This window comes from Lutra lutra, chromosome 2 (genome assembly GCF_902655055.1).
Source record: "Lutra lutra chromosome 2, mLutLut1.2, whole genome shotgun sequence".
In the NCBI taxonomy this organism is placed as follows: domain Eukaryota; kingdom Metazoa; phylum Chordata; class Mammalia; order Carnivora; family Mustelidae; genus Lutra; species Lutra lutra.
In genome coordinates this window covers 33,479,109-33,502,619 of record NC_062279.1, presented here as the reverse complement: position 1 = coordinate 33,502,619, position 23,511 = coordinate 33,479,109, and the positions used below count along the sequence as shown (strand labels likewise).

The following is a 23,511-nucleotide window of genomic DNA, read 5'->3' as shown; positions in this document are numbered from 1 at the left end:
TTCCCCCCTCCCTTTCTCTTTCCCCCTCTTCCTTCTTTCTCTCCTCCCCTCCTCTCGTTTGTGGGGGTAATGGCGTTCTCTTCGAACTGAAATGACTTTGTGAAGGAGCCTCCGTGATTTCATGGCAGTAAAGAGCAGTCTTCAGCTGAAGGTGCATTAACCCTTCTAAGCCATTAAGATACCATTTGATTAATTGCCCCTTTTATCACACTGCATGGCACTGGTAGTGTGAACGAATTAATGTGTCTCCCAAATGGCAGCAATCTGTTCCCCTTGCACTTGCGCAAAGAGCCCCTTTGTTCCTTAGAAAGCACCTTCCCACGTCAGCAGTTGCCTTTGCCAGACACAGAGCTCATTAATGCCGAATCCCCTCCAACGGGAAGATGTTTTCCATTCTGAGTCTTCCAGTAAAAAATCCCTAAAACTCCCTTAAAGCCACAAGCGGGATTCCAATCTATGACTGAGCATTGAACAGAACTCGTGACAGAAACAATCTGTTCACTTCTGTCCATCACAGTCTAGCAAGGGAAGCCTGACAGATCTTGTTCAAGGCTGGCCTAAGCCGCCAGCCCAGCTTCACTGGCCACTGATCTCCTACTGTGGACACGAGTCTCCTCTTTGGACTCCACGTAATACGCCTCTAGAGTATAACTCCTAGGCCCCCGTGTAAGGAGAGATCGAAGCAGACGAGTCCTCGTATCTTCACAAGCTCTGATCTTAGAGTGAACAGTTAATATGTGTGCTATCACTGATCTTTCCTCCTAGTCTAGGAATGTGGTAGCTGTCTAAAGGAACCCAGCATCATGGGGACAGAACTAAAGCACATTCCAGGGACTCCAGAGAACTTATCTATGCAATTAAAAAAAAAAAATAAGGCCGGATGAAAGACAATAATATCAAAAGATAGCATTTGTATGGTACTTTATACTTTGCACCAGACTTCTCATATATGTCACTTTATTGTCTCCCCCAAATCCTGGAATGCAGCTAATATTATACAGGATTTCTAGATGGTACAGTTGAGGCCCAAAGAAAGAAAATGACTTGCTCACAGTCATTCAGGTTGGAGAAGTCACCGGGGAGCTGGAACTCAGGCCTTCGGAATCTCTGTGGTTCTCACTGCCACCCATCATCTCCTTTCTGATCCCTCTTTACCTGTCAGGGGATGCCAGTGACCGCGTCTATACTACTTTCCCGACAAGTTATGTTGTCGTTTCACTTCAGTGAACTCCAGGACTGGCCGATTCTTACCCAGCTAGGGAGGCAAAGAAAACAAAGGTAGGCAGAAGACTCTGCCCTGCACACGGCAGGCAGGCAGGCAGGCAGGCAGGCAGGCAGGGTTTGTGGCCAATATCAGGACTTTCTGCTCTACGAGCATTTGCTGCCAGACAGTCTGGCCAAAAGCTTCACCGGGGATTTTGATTCAGCAGTTGTCTTTTTTTTCTTGGTTATAAATATTGTTTTTGCATTGTATTGATTTATTCTTTAATCAGTTTCCTTTCTACCCCCTTTCTTCTAAGTCAGAGGGCTGTGTTTATTCCCTGGAAAGAAAGCCAAAGAGGCTCCTGGAGCAACTATTATCACCAACTGTCAGGTGACCTTCAGCTGGCAAATCTCTCTCAACTAGTTAATCGTCAGTTCCCAAGGCAGAATTCTGGGAATCACCTTCGACTCCTTCATCACTCACATTAACAGCCCCCTCCCAATCTCTCGTGCACAACCAAAGACAAGGACACTCAAAAGTAGAGTGACTATAATTTATTGCCCACATGCAGATACTTCCGAGGATGAAGAGGGCGCTATTAATAAATGTGCTAGGCAAAAATGAGGCCCATGTTCACTCTCCTCACAAGGAGGGTGCTGGCATAAGGAAGACTTGAACTGGGAAGTAGTCCTGGAACTGAAGGCAGAAAATAAGATACCAAAAATGGTGGACCAGATCTCCTGAAGCTGATTCTTCCTTAATCCCTATCTAGCAGGTAACTATCAATTTCCCCTAGGCAGCAAATTACTGTCTAACATAGTCTAGTCCTTATCACTCTTCCTTGCATATTTTGTTTGGGTTTGCTTAGTTCCAAAATATATGATGCTATTTATACCCCTGTGCCATTACACCTTCTATTCCCTTTGACTGGAATACTTTTTACTCATGTTCAGTTTTTAAGTCAATTGTCCCTTCCTCTTGGAAGCCTTCCCTGAGCCTTTACACAGGGCCCATCCCTTTGCTTCTGGTTAGTACATGTGTATCTGTCACTGTATGGATCACGGTGCAATTATCATTGGTGATTTGAGTAACTGGGTTTGCTTTGGGGGCTTCATCTATTGTGGTATAAGGTGGCTCTAGTTTTCCTAGTGCAAGTTGACCCTTGAATGATATAGCTGAACACAGTTGAAAATGAGCACATAATTTTTGACTCTCCCAAAACTTCACAGCCTACGGTTGACTGGAAGCCTTACTGAGAACATAAACAGTTAATTGATGGATATTTTGTATGTTACATGTATTATATACTGTACGCTTATGGTAAAGTAAGCTAGAGCAAAGAACATGTTCAGAAAATCATAAGAGGAAATTGCCAGCGCTGTACTGTACTGAAAAAACTCATGGAAGCGGACATCAGCGTTCAAACCTGTGTTGTTCAAGGGTCAGCTATAATTGCTAATGCTTGTGCTTACTGGAACTGCCCAGGGTAACAGGGTCCCTTGAAAACTTCTCAGTGTGATACTATATTTTAATAGTTAAACAGAGGAGACCTAAAAACTATGTTAAAAATTTAATCTTCCATCTGATTCAAAATTCCACCCTGACCCCTGGTACCCATGCACACAGACACACGTGACCACACACACATGCACACACACACACACACCTGGGGCTCTAGAGCAGGCCTCCTGCTCCTTCCTGTCTTCCCTCACCAGGAGCTCATCCCCATGGCACTGCGAGAGAGAACAGGGATAGGAAAGCACACCACCTCCTTATGTAACTACCTGTGACAAGGTGATAATATTTTCTCAGATGACTTACAAGTCTTAAGAGAATCCTTACCGGATTCAGTACAGATAGGTGGGGATGCCAAAAGTCATCTGGGACAGAGGGTGCTGATGATGGGACAGCAAACAGTTGCTGTGAAGCATCTGTAGTTTCTGCGGGTCTCGGTTACTTCCGCCAACTGGCCTCCATCTGGCAGCAGCTTGACTCTGCTCTCTGACTTCTTTGCCTCACATTGCACTGGCCCCTGGCAAACCTGTTTTCAACCTCACTTACTGTCTCTGGTTTGGGTCCATCTTCTCTACCCCTTGGAAGGATGGGGACCTGGGAATAATGGAAGTGTTCTTTGCTCCTCCCTCCTTGGTTTTAGCATCATGGGACAAGTCAACAAGCTTATAAACAATGAGAAAATCAAATATCACTGTCCAGTTCTCCTGCAGATGGCCCAACTTTTATAAGGAATTCTCTTGAGCCTATTCTCTTTGACATTGGAGAGAGCAGAGGCGGCCATTTTTGATGACTGTTCTCCTCCAAAATAGGACTTATTTTCTCTTTTCTTCTATCAATAGGGAGGGAGAGGACCTGGTCTGTGAGTGGTCTGGGGAGCAGTAGTGCCCATGCTGATGAAATGAAGTTTCTTGGAAGATTTGGCAGGGAGGTGGGAAAATCAGCCTTTGGCATAATAGTTTGAAAATCTCTGAAATTAGAATGTGGGGGCACTTCTCTCTCTCTCTGGCGGTCTCTTTTTGTAAATATGCTCTGGGCTTTGTCAATTTTCAGAATACAGAAAAGGCCACTGTACCCACAAACATCATTCTGATACGTATATACCACCTTGGTCCTCCTACCATCACCTCCACCAGAAATAAACTCCTTATAGAAGGGATATTTTATCCTGCTTTACAGTACTGGGCAGATTTGGGGCTTAATAGTCATAGACTATACCGAGCTCTAATATTAATTGGGAAAAGTTTCCCAGAAGTCTACAACAGTTTTGCAGTGTTGAAGGGGCAGTGTTTTTTGCCTGAGCTGGGGGATGGCTTGAGACGGACCCTAGCAGGTAGGTCTCCCAAGCTGGAGAAAGCCAACAGAGATACAAATCAACCCAGAAGCTTTTAGTCAGGTTTTCTCCCTGGTGGCAATGTCCTGAGAAGTCACCTGGTGGCAGGGTGGAACCAGGGTTCACTACCTTGTGAGAAATCAGAGCTCTGGGAGGCCCCAGGAAAGTGTATGTGGTTTCCTATTTTTCTGTGACATGGGGTTTTAGATTGACCTCAAATGTCTTTCACACAAAGACTGGTCATCATTAAAATTTCATTTTTACAGGAATGGACATCCATAGCCAGATTTTCTTCTTACTCTTCTAGAAACGAGATCAGCCTAAGTGTGTTTCTGAAGGTTTATATCTTTTGCTAGGCCTGAGTCATGAAGACGTACGTGCGTGTGCGTGTCTGTGTGCATGCACGCTGGTCTTGTGACTGTGGAGGGAAAGCTACAGGAAGCCATATTCCACAGGAACAGCCTCCACCACACCGTTTCGTGGTGAGCTATTCCTGGGAAAGAAATTCTCTTCAGTTCCCAGGGTGACTTTTTGTGTCTTCCTGGTCTTGTGTTTGGTCTTACCTCATGCTTTGCTGTTAAAACTCTTGCTCCATCAAGGCACTGTAAAAACAGCTCATGCTTCCTCATGCCACCACATCTGTTTTCCTGCTCTTCACCCCAAGAAGTACCCACTGACTCAGACCATTCAGAAGCAAAACAAAACCAGAAGAGAAAAAGTGGTTGAAATACGCCATCTGGGCTGAGCCCAAATTCAAAACTATGTGTCCTTTTGTAAATTTTTCAATAAGATTACTTATATTTCCAGTTCCAGTTTAGGCATTTGGTTAGGGATATCCACATGACAGTGTAATTGGAAAAAGAAATGAGTGTTTGCCTTTGGTTTCGTTTTATTGCTTCTTGGAAGAAAGCTCCATATAATAATTTTCTGGTCCAGTTCTCTACTCTCTGACTATGGGGTAGGGAGGGGTGCGAGACCTGGTGCGAGACCTGTGGGAGGGGTAGAGGGAAGGCTGTGCTGCATGCAAAACTTTTCTTATTGTAATCCATGCGAGAAGAATCTCTAAAATGAGATTTTAATTCCCTTGCCGAGATACCTGCATTTTATAAAAGTTTATCAAAACCCGGTCAGAAAGGATGAGAAGAATTTGACCCCAAAAGCTTCCTATCGAAATGTACCAACAACCCCAGATTCTTTCTTTTTATGAAATTTTTTTTTTTTTTTTTTTGACAGAGAGAGAGAGAGAGAGATCACAAGTAGGCAGAGAGGCAGGCAGAGAGAGGAGGAATCAGGCTCACTGCTGAGCAGAGAGCCCGATGCGGGGCTCGATCCCAGGACCCTGAGATCATGACCTGAGCTGAAGGCAGAGGCTTAACCCACTGAGCCACCCAGGTGTCCCCCCCCCCCAGATTCTTTCAAATTGAAGTTTGGGAAAAGAGAGGGGCTTTCTGAGAATGATCAGGACTGATTTCCTGCCCTCCAAAGGGGGCCGATAGGAAAGGAGGTCACCTCTGACTTTGAGCTAGCTGACCAAATGCTCCTGATCTGGGAGGAGCCCCAGGGCTCCCCTAGCAAATACTTCTGGCAGCCTCGATTTCATGCTCTTGCCTTTCTGTGAGGCTACTCGAGTTCCCATTCCTGTGATGCCACTAAGTGTTCTGAATGGCTCAGTGTGTGAAACCTAACTCATTGTCCAATCTGTGCCCTGGCCTGGGCTACAGTTGGAAGGAAGCTGCTTAAGATAATGACTTAAAAGCAGGGAAAGATATCTGCATTCAGCCACTCTTATGCTATGTAGATTATGGAAAATGTATCCTGGAGCTGAACATTGAGGTTATTTACTGCCCTTATGCCTTTCTTTGCCTGGCTAATTTCTATTGATGTTTTAGACTCAGATCAAGTGACATCTTCTGGAAAGCACTCTTCTCTACACCCCATCTGTGTGTCTATGCTTGGACTGGATTAAGGCCATTTTGTATTTTTCCATGGTTTTCCATGAGATTCCCTATTGCAGTGTGGTTCCACATTGAATTGCAAAGTGACCCTGGCCTTCCGCAATCTGGGCCCCTCCCCATCTGTTTCATGGTTTATTTCCATCATTCGGCGTAAGCCTTGTCTCTCCCCAAGTGTGCTTCACTGGACTCATGGATGACATACCTAACTGTGCCTTAAGGTAGGGACTGGGATGAAGCATTGAAATGCCTTCTAAGCCAGATCATCTTGCTTTGGTGCCTCATCTAGCTACAACCCAAGTCGAGCTTACGAACTTTTCTTGCTGTTAATTTTCAAATCTATAAAAATTAGGATAATCATTATTGTTTACCGTGTGGGCTCAATGTGAAGATGAAAGGATATACTATAGGTAGAATGCTTTGTCAAATGTAAGTGTAGCAAGGAAGAAAAGAATACTTATTTTATCACCTTTTAGATTTTTGTATCCCTGTGTACCACACAATCCCACCATATCCCTATAAGGTAAAGGACACATCTGGGTTGCAAAGAGTTTTACGAACTTCCCTAAAGTCACATGGAGGAAGCAGTGAAGCTTAGATCTGAACCCAGAGCCTCTGATGTCTGAGCTCACACTCGTAGCCACTGCGTTTAGATGTTTCCTAACATTGTGTCCCCTGAGACTCAGCACTTTGGTGGGACTTGTTTCTAGCCTCTGTGCTCTCAGTTCTATGATGTAACAATGCAATTTTCCTAACGTACTTCTAAGAAAAACTCAACTTGATCTTATCTTTCTGCCTTGCTTAATTCTCATGCTCATAGAGAGCGATTCCAGAGGATGCCCCATTCTAGGGGCCGAGAGTTGGAACATGAAGTCAGAAAGTGGTTTCTGTAAAGGCTCTGACATCAGGGAGAAATGGCATCCTTTAGTGTGTGAGCACGGCCATTGTGGTCAGATAGCCTGAAGTCAAATCCCAGCTCCACCAGGAGAGTAACATGCCCTTCGAAGCAGCTTTGCTGCTTGGAACCTTCATGTTTTTAGATTTTTTTTTTCTCCTTTCTAAAATTGCTACAACATCCTCTTCTTTTGACATAATGGAAGACTAAATGAGTCAAATGCATGCGAGAGCACTTTGCAAGCTACACAGAAACAGAGGTAATTATTACTTTTCTAAGAATGGAAAGTCCTCATCCATTTAATACGCATGTCTGTCCAAAAAGCCAACAGAGATCATCTCTTAAGCATTATGGGCAACCAGAGGTCCAGATTGCTACATGAGGTTGGGAGAGATTCATTAAAATCATAGTTTAAGCCTGAAAGTGTAGACAGAGCAGGGACACTGAGGAAGAGTGACATCATTCCATTTAATGGGAAGTACAGAGTGTCCTCCTGGAGACTTCCCAGCAATAGAAGCCGGGCCTTCCGAGAGGACCAGGGTGCATAAATTCACACAATGAACACCCTCACTGAAAACCTACCCAGATTTCAAAATACAGCCCTAGGAACCTATTTGAATACAGGGGGTTATTTTAAGTCTGTGATTCATTCTACACAGCCCTGTCTCTGGGAATCTGCTACTGAATTTGGATCAATGATTTCAGTGACAGTTCCACTAACTCATCACCTAGCTATCCCAGAGATGTCACTCAGAAAAAAGCAACAGAAAGGTGCCATCAATAGGAAAATGGAATGGACTTTAAAGAGGCTGTTTTCAAGATCTGACTGTAATTCTGGGTGTGGAAGTGACGGAGAGTCAGAGGTTAAAGAGATGGAACTGTGCTGTTCCAGGTCTACAGATGGTAGAAAAAAACGGGCCTTCTTCTGAGCACAAGTTCAGCAGGACAGAAGGACACCATAAGATGACAATGGGTTTTTAAGTGATGTCCCAAAGGCAAGGTGACACTAAACAGTGCTACATTAATGGCCTTCTGATTAACCCCAGGATGAAAAGCTGCAGAACTTAGATCTGAGTAACCTCCTGTTAGGGATGGAAAAAAAAAAATCACCAAGCTTAAGAAAAGTAGCAGCAGAAAGGCATGTGCTATTTTTAGTGTTTTCATAAGTAGTTTGGAGCATTTTGAAATGAAGATTGTCAAGAAAGCTAAATGAGCAGTAGCCTATAACTGGTCATTTTCTTAAGAGCTAGGAACATCTGGGGAGGTTTGAGCAGCAGGATAACAAGGAATGTAGGCCTCCTGCAACTGTATCTTATCCTCCTGTCTAGGAAAATGCCCACCTCACAGAGCTGAAGTCCTTGAAGAACCGTTCCTGTTGCTGTCCACCTTCCTGGACAACAGTATAAACTCACATCTTAGATATGGATGGATAAACCAGACTGGTTAGCACAGAACTTACAAAGCTCATGGTGGTCCAGGAGGCGACTGCATCAGGCCAAACCTGTCTTTCAAGGTCTGTGGACTCTGGCATGTCTTTAATATATTTCTCCTCCTTCTTTTGTAATTGCAGGACAGCTTGAGTGATATTTCCCACATAAGTCCTATTTATTGAGGTGGAAGACACTGGGTTTGAGAGGAAAGAGCTGAACGTAGGCCCAGTGGCTGGATTATAAGGAAGGAAGCTGGAGGCTGGGGCGAAGGTTAGCAAGAGGCTGTGATTTGGGCGGGCTGACTGGATTCGGCCTCGTTCTTGATTTTTGTGGGATGACATCTTCAGCAGCATGTGTAGAATGGACCCTGACCTAAATTTTAAACAGGTATGGTTTCTCATAGAAGTCAACTGAAGGGATAAAAAAGAGGTGACCCTTATCCAGGAAACTCCATTTTTAGGTCTGCTTAAGTGAGATGCTGAGTAAACTCTCCAAACCCCTCTGCGACTTGGTCGCCTCTACTTGCACGTGGAGGTGTTTAGACCCTAGTGTGCCTTCAGGTGTGGAGGTGAGGGATCTAGTTCTCCAGGACTGAAGGGAACAGCACGAGAGCCAGCCACACCACGACCTACTCGCACGCCCTCTGAGCACCTTGCCAACAGCCAGCTAGCAGAGCCTTTTCCATTCCTTCCAAGTTCTCTTGAGCAGAAAGTTAAAACCACTGGGCACCAACAAATCCTTTCATGGAGACAGCTCTCAGAATCTGTTCAAACCATCTGTTTCTCTGGCTCTTTTTCCTTCCAGTGTTTTTCCTTCACGTGTTCTCTGCTCACAACAAAAAAAAAAATCTAGCCTCAAAGAACCAAGATGTTAAGACTGAAAATGCCAGAGGTACATATCCAGTTTATGAGAGAAATTGCTTTCTAAAGAGGAGCCGGGTTTTATCTTGTGTGGAGGAAAGCAACATTTCCACAAATATTATACTTGTGCTAAGAAAATAACCAACTACTTTCATTAAAGACTCCGCGACAAGATTTGTATATGTAATTGAATTTAATGCTACTGAAATGTGTCAGACCTGGAAGCTACTGCAGCGTAGAAGGTGTTTTTCCACGGAGGGAAGATTACCTGAGAAATCCCCTCTCAGCCTACAGCAGGTCTTGTGCTGACCTGAAGAGGTCACAGGTTGGTCATTCTCATCATTTGCATAATGCCTAGCACTGAAAAGCGCCGGCTGGGATGATTTCTTTTTTTTTTTTTTTTTTTGAGAGAAAAATTAGGTGAGGCAATCAGTATGGAGGGGACCTGCTAAGGACTTGCCTACTGAGTCACGGTTGTTTGTTGCCTGCGGTCAAGAGGTCAGTGACCTAGATGAGTCACTGAAAATTGCAGAGCTAGCTCTGTGTGTTTTCATTTTAGCCTACACTTTTGCAACTGGTATTTCCCTCTGTATAGTCAAGTAACGCACGGATCTTAGCTTTACACCTCCATGCCAAATTATCTCAAAAACCTCAGGTTTTCTGCAGAAGCTCCATTCTGCATTTAAGATGTCGTCAATATGCCACCCTTCTCTGTCTCTCACCTAGGTTCACCTTGGTTGATGGACATGTAGATCTCCCAAGAGTTCTCTTCTGGGATGGCACCGTGTGGTATGAGTAAACTCACTCCTAAAACAGAAAAAGCCCAGAGGTTATTTGCCAATTTTCCAATAGTCTTGAAGCCCCACAGCTGAGCACCTTACAGAAAACACACACCTCACAGCAATGTATGAAATTCTGATCTTTGCAAAGTTTATAAAGTCTAAGAACTAATGGAGAAAACATTGTTTCCCAACAGTGACATAAAGAAGAACATGTTACTCGACTGTGTACTCAAATTCAAAATACTTAGAGTCTTCTTGGCACTTTTTAATTCTCTTAAAGGATTGGGCGTCCTGAGACCAGACACCATCAAACCTGTCTGAGAATATAAGAGTTTATCCAACTGTATTGCTGTAGCTCATCTCTCTCCAGTCATTTCCAGAAAAGGCGTCCGAGATGGTGGGAAAGCCCTCTAATGCTTAGCTCAGGCCTGGTATGAAATTATCTTATAAATTATGCATCTCAAAGTAAGTTTAAAGAGGTGCTATATTTTTTTCAAGAAAACTGGAGGAAAAAAAAAGCATGGATGAATTTAGGGATGTTAAAGGACCAAATACCAGCTATATGACAACCTATATTTGCTGTGGAAAAAAAGAAGATGAAAGTTAAAAGTGGCATAACCATATTCGTGTCAAATCAAAGAAAAATCAGTAGTCTAACTTCAGCAAAATCCTGTAACGTAGGACAGGGAAGGCCCAGGAAGGCATATCACACTGTGTGTGCAACGTCCTCTCTCTCCTCTTGTCTACTGCGAAGTAAATATTTCACTTTGGCCAAGAGAGAGGAATCTAGAGAGGGTAAAGATTCTCTTTAATGTAGTTTCTTATTTATAAAAAGAGATGAAATAGAGACACAGTAAGACCTTTGCAAAATAAAATCTCAGGGCATCCTCCAAGTCTTTGAATAATGCAGTTCCCACCTTTCCCCCCTTTCATTAGTGCTAACGTAATTGCACAGAAAGCTTTTCAGGTTGCCGGTGGTAATTTACATCTCAAGATGGCAGGCTTTACTGATATCCTTCTGTGTGCCTGTTAGCTGCTGTGGAATCAAGAAATGCAAGACTCGTTGCAAAACATGTTATTTGTGATGCACATTTATGAGCATTATTCAGTAACATGCTAGTTATCATCAGTATCTTTCGCCAGCACTAAGAATGAGGCACATTTAAATCTTGCTTACAGCTTTTCAGCAAGAGTATCCATATATTCTGGACTTTAATGTCAATGGAACCGTAATTGCCATACTTAGGGGCCTCTGAACAGGCTCCTCCTTTCATTTCCTGTTCTTTTTTAAATGTAGTTGCCAAATGAAGTGGACTCCAGGACATCCCTCCTTGCTGTGGAGCAGAAGTTGTGATACACAGGATATTCACTGGGTGTGGGTGTCAAGCTGAACGCACACCCAACACACTCTGTATTCTCTGACACAGTACTTTTTCTCTGTTGACTCTCTTTTAGACACTCTAGGCCCTTAGGACAACAGAGATCTTCAGTTCTAATTCTTCAGATATAGAAGCAAATATGGCATCATCAAACAATGAAAGAATAACTTTATCGTGCTCCCATTTTTCTTTTTCTATTTTTTTCCTTTTTGTAGGTATATTTCACAGGCAATAAATTGTACCCATTTTAAGAGTACAAATTGATGAGTTTCTCATATATACTCTCTTAATCGCCACCGTAGTCAAGATACAGAGAAGTTCACCACAGAGTTGCCTGGTGCCCTTTATAGTCCTTTCTTCGATTGCCAACAAAAATGATCCTTTTTGCTTTCTGATATGTTGATTAGTGTGTCTTTTGTAAACTCGCAAATAAATCCTACAGTGTGCTTAAAATTAAAAAAAAAGCATATTATATCAATTACATGTTGCACAATGCCTGGTACACAGTAGGCACTCAAAAATAAAAACCAAATCTTGAATAAATGAAGGTATAGGATTTGAAATTGTTTAAAAAAAAAAAAAAAGCCAGACGCTGAGACGTGGTCTCTTTTTTAGATCATCCGTGCCTGACAGGTGACTCCCACATTGAATCAGAATAAATATGCATGTGGACTTTTGAGATAGAGCTGTTTGTAGAACGGATCCTATCTCATTCCTTTCAAGTCAGCTTAATTCCCTGTGTTCAGATTGAAACATTATTTCATAATACTCCTAAATACGATCTGAATCTACAGGATCATTAGAGCTTTAAATGATTTCATCTTTCCTTCAGTCAGAAATTTCACAATTCTCTTTCAAACATACTTCCCTCCTCCCACTAAAATAAGCATATTGTAAACAGAGATGGGACAAAACCACGGAGGCAGGGTCATGGTGGGTGGTAGTGAGGGCGGCAAATTACAGCTTATGAAGGAGGAAAGGCAGAGTGGGGAATCTTTATGCGTGTGGTCCCCTTAAGAAGAGTCCGTTTTCGATGTCACTCACCAGTTATCTCTGATTAAAGAAACATACTCTCCCCCAAACTCCACCTGCTACCCTGACAGCCTTTTATTTGGTATGATAACAGAACCACCTGTCTGAATTTCTTGCTTCATATTTTGCATAATAAATGACTACTACAGCATGGGGACCATCCCATCCTCTTTGAAAAATCGTTGCCAGGCATCATACAATAATTCGGGATGGATGGCATTAGAACAATTTAATTGCTGTGCCTTGCTTCTTTACACTTTAGCCCCCTAGGGCATATTTTGCATTTATGTTCTGCAAATAACATGGCATATGTTTCAATTCCCCACACTTATTTTTCCTCAAACTCATTCCCAGTGAACAGCTTCAATCTTGTCCAGGACTTCTTACTAGAAGCTTTGAAAATGTCCTTTCACAGAGGAGGTGTTTGGGAATCAGACAACGCTATCAAAACTTTGCGTCTGCAATGCAAGTACTTCTCAAGTCAAAAGGGAAGAAAAAGAAAAATCTGTGTCATGGTTTCATCTCACTTTTTTTGATGAACGTTAAACAGAGCCAATGAATGGGTTGATCTTGGCCTGCCTTCCACATGTAAGTAAACACACTAAGATAGGAAGGGAGAGGAGGAGTGTGGGCCAATTTATTCAACCAGTATCTACTGGGAGCTTGTGAAGTGCCACACACTGGGTTAGGAAGCAAAGGGAAGACAAAAATGCAACTTTCCAGGATTTTTATGAATATATCCTGTTCTTAGGAGCAGTTTGTGTCATTTTCTTTTCCCAGAGCCCATACTTCCAGTTTATAGATTCTTACAAAAAGGGTACTTGGTAAGCACGGCTGACCGACTCCTTCAGCATTGAGTCTCCTGATGGCCAATTAGGACCAGGGAGGATTACGTCCCATGTTGACATTCATGCATGTTTAAATGAAGATTCTTAAGGATGTCCTAAAACATGGACTGGGGAAGATTTCGAGAACTGAAAGTTCAGAAACCAAAATCATAATGAGTAGTGTTGCATTTAAGGGCAATTTTTAAGGAATCAGCTGAGGGAGGAGAACAAGACAGCATTTCTCAACTTGAACCTAAGTGCAGTGTCAACTCAGTAAGCTACTGTAGGGTCGGTTAGCTGGAATGGGAGCTTCAGACTAGTCCTATGGCAGATTTCATTTTAGAGGATAAAATCATTGAAGAGGGTGGTTAGCTATACCTCAGAGTGGGCTGTCAAGGCCCTGATGGTCTTGATTCAATGCTCTCTGGTTGTTTTGTCACACTTGCAGAGAGAGTGCATTCTTTCCTCTCAGTGGCCAACCTGTGATGATTCAGAGCACTACCTAATTCTTGTTGCTTAGAAATCAGAGGAGAGTATGCCCTCTTCGGACACTCAGTTAGGTCTTAGATGGCATCTCTGAAGACTAATCCATTGACAGGATGTCATTTTAAAAGTTACTTGGCCTACAGAGTAGAGAGCCCAGATATGAACCCTCAACTCTATGGCCAAATGTTCTTCAACAAAGCAGGAAAAATATCCAGTGGGAAAAAAGTCTCTTAGATAAATAGTGCTGGGAAAATTGGACAGCTACATATAGAAGAATGAAACTTGACCGTTCTCTTACACCATACACAAAGATAAACTCAAAATGGATGAAAGACCTCAATATGAGTCAGAAGTCCATCAAAATCCTAGAGGAAAACATAGGCAGTAACCTCTTTGACATCGACCACAGCAATTTTTTTCAAGATGTGTTTCCCAAGGCAAAGGAAACAAAAGCGGAAATGAGCTTTTAAGACTTCATCAAGATCAAAAGCCTCTGCACAGCAAAGGAAACAGTCAACAATACAAAGAGGCAACCCACAGAATGGGAGAAGATATTTGCAATGACACTACAGACAAAAGGCTGATATCCAGGATCTATAAAGAACTCCTCACATTCAACACACACAGATAATCACATCAAAAAATGGGCAGAAGCCGGGGCGCCTGGGTGGCTCAGTGGGTTAAGCATCTGCCTTCGGCTCAGGTCATGATCTCAGGGTCCTGGGATCGAGTCCCGCATTGGGCTCTCTGCTGGGCAGGGAGCCTGCTTCCTCCTCTCTCTCTCACTCTCTCTGCCTGCCTCTCTGCCTACTTGTGATCTCTCTCTGTCAAATAAATAAAATCTGAAAAAAAAAATGGGCAGAAGCCATGAATAGACACTTCTCCAAAGAAGACATACAAATGGCTAACAGACACATGAAAAAATGTTCATCATCATTAGCCATCAGGGAAATTCAAATCAAAACCACATTGAGATACCACCTTACACCAGTTAGAATGGCCAAAATCAACAAGACAGTAAACAACAAGTGGTGGAGAGGATGTGGAGAAAGAGGAACCCTCTTACACTCTTGGTGGGAATGCAAGTTGGTGCAGCCACTTTGGAAAACAGTGTGGAGATTCCTTAAGAAATTAAATATAGAGCTTCCCTATGACCCTGCAATTGCACTACTGTGTATTTACCCCAAAGATACAGACATAGTTAATAGAAGGGCCATCTGTACCCCACTGTTCATAGCAGCAATGTCCACAATAGCCAAACTGTGGAAAGAGCCAAGATGCCCTTCAATGGACGAATAGATAAAGACAATATGGTCCATATACACGATGGAGTATTATGCCTCCATCAGAAAAGATGAACACCCAACTTTTCTATCAACATGGATGGGACTGGAGGAGATTATGCTGAGCGAAATAAGTCAAGCAGAGAGAGTCAATTATCATATGGTTTCACTTACTTGTGGAGCATAAGGAATAACATGGAGGACATTAGGAGAAGGAAAGGAAAAGTGAATTGGGGTAAATCAGAGGGGGAGAGGAACCATGAAAGACTGCGGACTCTGAGAAACAAACTCAAGGTTTTGGAGGGGAGAGAGTGGGGGCATGGGTGAGACTGGTGGTGGGGATTAAGGAGGGAGCATGGAGCACTGGGTGTGGTACATAAACAATGAATCTTGGAAACTGAAAAAATAAAATTAAACAAAAGTTATTTGGTCCATATACCTAAAGTATCCTTGTCAAAACATTAAGAAAATCCCCCTGCTAACCAAAAGGAGGAAAAAAATTCCTAAGAACTAATTGTATGCACGATTTAGCCCTGGACCTGAAGTTTGTATTCAAAAGAGCACCTCGGTAATGAATCTTTGTCATTGATCCTCATAAAGTAACATGATAGCAAGGTCTGTGGACACTCGACCGTGTTTATTAGGTCAGTTATGGAGGAAGTTCGACTCCCAGTGTCCTTCTGCTAAATTATCTACTAGTGTATAAACCATGTTTGGCTACAAAACATGGTATTTCTCATTCCTATCAAGGAATGTCCTCCGCGCTTCCTGATCATGCTCTAGGAAATATAGTTCAAGGGGGTTTAACTCTGGGGACCACCCAACCCTCCTGAGCAAACCTGGCTGTCAACTGGAAAAGGTGTCAAATAGAGCAAGCGATCTGTGCTGAAGTGACGACCGGAAAATCTAAAATCAGCATCGATTCTGGTTGGCCACATAAATCAAGGAGGCTTATAGAACCAGAGTTGGTACCTCTGGCACAAAGATGGTAAGCATCTTAAAAACGAATCTTACGGGATATGACTGTATCAATATCAACCATTTAAAAGAATGCTTGGAAATACACAAATGCACACTTAACGACCTACCTGTATTTGGCATGACTAAGCGTCCTCCTAAGTGGCCAAAGACACCAGTGGTCCTCAGTTCCGTCCTTGTGGGGAGCGATGACAGATTCTGGATGTAGGGTGTTTTATTTCTGGGATGCATCGTACTAAAGCTGCGGTTGTTTCCATGGGGAAAAGTCCCGGAATGATTCTTGCTGTGGTATTCAGCTCTCTCAGACACACCCAGGGACACCATGAATGAGCTCTGGACTTTGACTTTGATGTCGGACAAAGGGTTAAAGAGCGAGGACTCCGTCATGAGTTCCTTGTCCAGAGGGTCCTGGAGGCAGATGGGCCCGCTGTATGTTCGGCTGACCGTGAGGTCTGGTTGCATGGAGGAATTCAAGAGCAGGGAGTTACCTGGTCAAAGAAAATTGATCTGTCACTCAGAAATGAAAAGGCGTCCCAGTTACCCCCTTGCCTCTGCCTCTAACTGCATAACCACCCATGCACCTGCCAGCGGCCCTTCATGCCCCAGCCTCTGCGGCAGCTCTGACAGGCTGGTCAGGAGTGACCAGAGCCTTGGAAATGGGGGCTCTGGCTTTCCCAGCAGAGTCTCCAAATGTTAGTGAACCCAAATCAGGAAAAAAACATTTTCCAGAGCTCCTTGGATGCCATCTTTTCACAACAAGTATTTCTGTCACTCCGTTAGGGAGCAAACTCAGGTATTATTGTTGATGTGACTATTTTAACTGGCGGAGAGAAGCTTAAAGAAAAAAAAAAAGATGTTTTGGAATCCAGTTTGGAGGAAAAATAACATCTGTTCATTTGAAATGGTAAGAGGTGACACAGCGAGGTAGGGCTGTTTATAACGAGAACGGCGTTGGTGGCTGCACATCTCACGTGGCATTCTGGGCAGTTTCTGGAGCCGGGGGAGGAAACGTTGTGTCCTCTGGGCAAAACGGTCAGGGAAGCCCACGGATCACTCCGTGTCTGAGTCTGCTCTAACAGCGCATATGTCACCCAGAGAGGAAAAAGAGGCCCCACACGGGGAGAGTGAGACTCCTGATTCTACTTGGGGAGCAGCTGAGAACGGCTTCCTTTCTATCTCAGAACAACTGAAACCAAAAAATCTTTACAAAAACTTGAGAAATTGGACTTTCATTTGTTGGACTTTCACCGATATTTTCTAGGCCAAATATTAAAAAAGAAATGCCGTGCTATTTTCTTGTGATGAAGTAACCTCATTTGTTAGTAAATAACGAAATAACTCTCAGTCCCAAGCCTCCCACCCGTATCAGTCCATCAATGTGACTTCTCAAATTGAAACCCAAACCATATTAAACAATTTTCCTTTGGGGCATGACAAAATGTTTAAAGTATGATATTTTTGAAAATGTTGCAATTCTAGGCCATATTGTATTAGCCTCTGTTGTTCTTCCAACTCATAATTTGTAGCAATGCCAGCAGGAAATCTATAAACCTGACTTTTCCCACCTCTTGTTCAGATGCTCTAAGAATCCAAAATCATAGAGGAGGAGGTTCAAAATGAGATGAAAAGGCTTTGTAGATCTAAAGGCTCCTTGATGATGCATTTTTTTCATACTTGTGGCTCTGGTGTCAAGACACAATCAAGGAGCTGTGCTTTTTAATGGAACTGCACTGAATTCTACAGGTCTCAGCCTGGTTCTTGTTTATGGTCTTACTGAGCAAGAAGCAGAACTTAAGAACCATGTCACATCTGAAAAGAATTTGGAACAGGCCCTTCCACCGAGACCTAAAAAATCGCATCCCTGAGACTCATGGCTATTTTATCTCAAGTCCTCACCTTCTGGAGCTTAATTTTTGGTCACTTTTAAAAGACCCTCCCAGCTTATGTGAAGCCAAGCAGCAAAAAAGATTTCCTAGAGTTACACTGAAGGCTACCTTAAGGAGAAAATGCCTGATTACAAAAGTATGTACATATGACAAGAGTCCACGGTTGAAGAAAGTTGGCTGATTATTCCACAGCTCCCTTTGGAAATCCTTTTAAAACTTCTGGTCAAATCGAAGCATGGCATTCTGTTTAAAAGTCTCATCACCATTCATCCTCCAGCTCTATTTGCTCAAGAAGGGATGTCACTTAAGACAATGGAGGTGAAGATCATGTGAGGGTCAATGGGAGGTGTATGTAGCATCACAGTGAATCTAGGGTGGAGGAGAATCTTAGTAAAAGATTTTTGCTTCAACCACTAGCTTTGGGATATTCTTGGTTAAAAATAAAACCAAAATGGTAAAGGAAGTTTGGAAGGGCTATCTATTCTTTTAGAGAGTCACAATACAGTATAAGCTCTGAGCAGGCCCACACTGAGGAGATGTGGTTCAGCTTATGCAAGTCAGCATTCTCCAAACGCTTAGGCAAGGGAACCACCCCCTCACCTGCTGTTCCAGGGAACACACTGGCCTCCTGGGCCAAAGTCAGAGGAAACCACTAGCATTTTGACTCACACTCATTACATTTATTGAGCACCTTCTATATGCCAAGGGCTTATAATCCTTGTTATTCTGGGTCACTTAATCCTCATGAGGACCCTCTGATGTGGATAGGAGGATCCCTATAGCTATAAAACTTGAGACCCAGAACACAATTAACTAGGTTATACAGCAATTTTTGGATTCTATCTATCTGACTTCAAAGCCTCTGTCTCTCAAATGACTGTATTTCTTCTATTTTAAAATGGTATAGTCTGAGACCTTGAGATCTTATATTTGATAGAAAAATCTTCCCAGTTTCTTATGGAGTATAAAGATCAGCTCTTCATTTGATTTCTTTTTTTTTTTTACATTAAACCCAGTATTTTTTTTTCTGTTTCTTTTTTGTATTTTTAAATTTTTTATTTTTTAAATTTCTTTTCAGTGTACCAGAATTCATTGTTTATGAATCACACCCCGTGCTCCATGCAATATGTGTCCTCCGTAATACCCACCACCAGGCTCACCCAACTTCCCACTCCCGCCCCCCGCTCCTTCAAAATGAAATCATATCTACTAAGCTATGCACCCAAGTCAAGGGGCTGTGGCCCTTTCGGAGAAGCAGGCTCAGACCTGAAACTCTGATGCCCAGAAGTGAGCAGCAGGCAAGAAAGCATTTTGTCTCTACCAGCCATCTCCCAGTTTCTAGTGTGTTCGGATTCCACTTTGGAACCTAATCACTCCTCAATCACTACCAAGCAGTGAGATTTCTTCTTGTCCAGGGCTATAGGCCCTAGTGATGCATAATAAATAGAAATAACGGTGATAATATTGACAGGAAGGGTCAAGGTGGAAAACTTTACCCTCTGAAAGGAGATAGTTTCATTTTTTCTAAACCAAAACCCATGTATAGCTCATCTCCACCCTGCAATCAGAAACAGATTTGGGGGACGCCTGGGTGGCTCAGTTGGTTGGGCAGCTGCCTTCAGCTCAGGTCATGATCCCGGCATCCTGGGATCGAGTTCCGCATCGGGCTCCTTGCTTGGCAGGGAGCCTGCTTCTTCCTCTGCCTCTGCCTGCCACTCTGTCTGCCTGTGCTCGCTCTTGCTCCTCTCTCTCTGACAAATAAAATCTTAAAAAAAAAAAAAAAAAGATTTGGCTCACATAAGAGAATTAAATGATTCTGTTTTGAAAATGAGCATGGATATAGTGTGATATGATCAATTTCCTTCTCCTTCCAACAAAAGATTGCCTCGACCGGGCAACAGGTGAGAGTCATTTAAGCTGGGAACTCCATTTTTTCTCCCCCTGCTGGCTATTCTCTGAAGTCCTTTTGACTTCTACAAAATAGAAGTAACAAAAATAACTCTACCTAGTCTGTAATAGATTCATATGCATGGGAGGTTATGGTAAAGTCATTGGTGCTCAGGTTTGAATAATCAGTATTTTAGTTAATGAAATATTCTCAAAGCAGTTTTGTTAAGATAGAAAGTTGGATAATCTGAGACAAAATAATTTGCTCAGTTTACTGCATATCAAAGATGGGAGTGCCTCACTGAGATTGTTGCTAACGGTAAACTGAGATTCTCCGTTCGTCTTCCTCGTAGCCAGTGACTGAGGCAGACTACCCCACGGGGCCTGGTTTCCTAACGCATGAAGACAATCAGGCAGCGGCTCCCAGTGCCAAGAGCTACCTTCACACAGGGCCGGAGAGCACTGGGGGTCCTGTGTAAGCGTAGTCTCTATGGTCCTGAGGACGAGGTGTTGGGGGGACCTACGCCGCTGACCTTGACGGACCGTTTTGAAGTTGAAGGTCTGGAAGCCACCTGTCAATGCAGAAGAGTCAATGACGTCCACGCCATAGTCACTCTGGCTCCGTCTGTAAAGGGTGACGCCAATGACCAGGACTGCAACGGCCACCACGGCAGCACCCAAACCCGAGTACAGAGCAATGTCGCTGGCGTTCTCAATGCCTGAAAGACACAAGAGAAATCCTAAATGGCCAACACAGGCACAGAGCTGAAAAGCCACCCTAGGATACCAAATGAAATGCTATTGGATTTTCTGGAGCTGCCGCTCGGACAAAATAAAATATGCAGCTAGTTGTAAGTTCTACTCTTACATGTAATCATGTTTCTCAAATACCCTGTATAAATCAGAGGGACGCCAGTCAAATATCTTGACTGCATTAAGGTAGCTGACCACATCATCATAAAATCTTAAAGAGAATCAATTTTGCAAAGCATGTAATATTTTTCAAGGAGAAACAGACAACTCCTTAACTGATTTGGTTTAGGAAGTCATATTTACCCATCTTATTTTTACTTGAAGGGGGGACATGAGAGCCACATACAATGACAAAACATGGGCGAACTATTCTGCTTCTATATGATGTGGGGCACATGCATTCGTAAAGAGTGGGCTGGGGTGAGAGGCTCATACACAGTCCAGGAGCTGAGAGAGAGAAGACCAGAGCTCACAAATAAGAATTTTTTGTTTGTTTGTTTTTTAGCTTTGGCACAAATCGTTCCGTTTAAGAGAACATTGACAACATCAGGTTAGGGCATTTACAATCATTATGAGAAAATTTCTGTTGTGAGATATGGAGGTCTTGGTCCTAGGTGCTCCGATGTCCATGGTCAATGTTTTCTAGCACCATTAAGTGCTAGACTTAATACGTTTCTGTGGAGGAGGACCGGTCTCTAAAAGGGTACATGCTGTTTCTCCCATACCTCTCCTACTCCATCCTATTGAATGCATAGGCAAAGCAAAAATAAAAGCGTTAGTTTGAATTGAGAATGTGGGTGTCTCCCCAACCCCCAAGATCAGTTGTAGCTGTTTTCCAACTCATTTGCTAGTTGTCCTGTGGGTGTGGTTCATTCCGGAAGACATTTGTCATGGCTACTGTGGTTCAGAAGGAGGATTATCCAAGACCACGTGACCCTGAGAGAGGCTTCATCTTGGAAAGTATGTGGAAGGAGAAGGTGGCAAGTGCGAACTCTGTAATTCATCTCCCTATGGATTATGGGGTGAGTACACTTAATAGGTCCCAAAGTAATGACTCTGTCACCCTGTATTGGGTTTAGAGGCTAAAATAGAGCTCTTGTATATTCACCTTGTAATTGCATGCTGCTTAGCATGCCTTCACTGCAGCCTAACATGGTACTCACGTTATCAACTGAGTGCTGCTAACCACACAGGTAAAAGGCATTTATGTCTGACAAAGTTAGTGGGCTGTAAAATAAGGTGCTACCAAATTAAAGAGCGAATGAGGAAATCAAGCAGAGCCAGTTCAGCAACAGGGCTGCAAACACATACAAATAACGTGCAAGGGAGCGTAACCATCCAAAAGAACAGTATCTGAAAGGTTCACGGATTGTAAGACACTGTCAGTAACCACAACGGCCCATGAGGTGTTGAGAAACAGGACATGACTCGGGCTTTAGTTCCAGTGTCACGGTGGTCCCGGTGGAGAAGGCAGAGAGATGGAGGCTTCTGGGTGAGTCTGCTCTGACCACCCAGAACCAGGCATGTGGTAACTGGGGCCGATCCCAGACTTTCAGTGTCTGCCTGTGTCTCGTAGAGAAAGGGAAGGGCACCTCTGCCCCCAGTTAGACTCCCACCCTCCCTCTCCTCAATTAAGCTCCCTGGACGAGGTAATTGTACTCAGAGTGGAGAGAGGACACAGAACACAACAGGGGACCAGGAGTAGTGAGAGAACTTTGGCTTGAAACCAATTAGCCTCCCCCCTGCTTGCCATCGGTTCCTCAGGCACTACTGACTGATGACACTATCAGCTTAAAAGGCATATCTGGGGAGAACACACCTGCTCAGCATTGAAGCACAGACACAGAAACATTCTGGCAGTGTACTGAATGCAGCTGCTGAATTGGCAAAGGAGAGACAATGACCCCTTTAGCGTCCCAGGTACTAAAACAGGCAGGAGCAGGAGCCAGGAGGATGACCAGGGCAAAAGAGTTCGGCTGGAAATGGACATCCCACGACGAAACCGAGTAGCGGGAACAAGTTGTGCTTGTTCCTCTGTATTCCTATCTTGCTCTTTATGCTATCCAGACAACCAGAATTCTCCTTCGCAGACACAAACCCTGTTTTTAGGAAAGGACCCTACATATGCCCGCAGATTGAGATTTAAATGTTTGATATGGTTCCATGCATTTCCCAAGAATATTTGCAGAATCTATTTGACTTAAGGGAATGAAATGCTGAATTACAGAATTAAAAAAAAAAAGTATGGAGACTATGGGGATGGGGGTCGGGCGAGAAGGGAGTGAGACCATATGGAGGGCACCGTGTCCATATAATGTTTATCCTGGCACTTGGTGGGACAGTCTAATCTAAAAGCCAGAAGTCAATCGATTCCTACAGGAGGATAAGCAATGTGGTATTTACTTTACAAGAACAATCTGTCTGGGGAATTAAAAACTCCAGAATCTAATAATTTCATTTATTCAACAAACATTTGTCAAGGGCCAGCCATGCCATGGAAATGGGGATGCACGGATGAATTAACATATTCTTGTTTCTTGTCCAACAGTAGTGATAAGATTCTGACAGGAGCTGACACAAATCATTCGACACCACCCGTGTTTGTATGGAGAGAAGGAATCAGACATCCTTACCCACAGCTCAAACCCTTCCAAAGTTGGACCACAGTGCTTCTTTCTTCTTTCTCTTCTCTTCTCTCTACCTGCTTTTATCTCGCCTTATTCTTTTTCTTTTTTTCTCTGCTTCACTCTTTGCTAACCTGTCCTCCAGGAAAGAAGAGTGGTTTCCCCTATAAGGATGTCTGTATGCTTACAAGCGTAACCCATTCACTTTTCTTGTGTGTTCAGGACTGGCTCCAGAAGAACCTGAGATTTAGTCCCATATTCTACGCTACGACTTCATGGGACAAGGGGGGACGTGGGTTGTATGTGGGCATACACGCACACATGCAGGCACGCACTCAACATCCAAGTACTGGAAGCTTCCATTGCTCCTTCCCAGAGGAGTCTTTCAACCACATGACCACCTGGCAC

At 43.4% G+C, this 23,511-nt stretch overlaps 1 protein-coding gene across 10 annotated transcripts in view; it reads right to left on the bottom strand.

The window, feature by feature from the left end:
• Positions 1 to 23,511, bottom strand: part of UNC5D (unc-5 netrin receptor D) — a 558,362-nt gene that overhangs the window by 51,269 nt on the left and 483,582 nt on the right. For 5 of the 10 annotated variants that reach the window (XM_047717050.1, XM_047717052.1, XM_047717056.1 and 2 more), the window contains 3 exons: positions 20,260 to 20,445; positions 16,064 to 16,441; positions 9,909 to 9,993 (listed from right to left, as the gene is read on the bottom strand). In XM_047717050.1, coding sequence (XP_047573006.1) covers positions 9,909 to 9,993; positions 16,064 to 16,441; positions 20,260 to 20,445 — 649 coding nt within the window. Of the gene's footprint in view, positions 1 to 9,908; positions 9,994 to 16,063; positions 16,442 to 20,259; positions 20,446 to 21,204; positions 21,220 to 23,511 lie in introns of all 10 variants that reach the window. The other 5 variants (XM_047717048.1, XM_047717055.1, XM_047717054.1 and 2 more) reach the window with 3 other exon arrangements.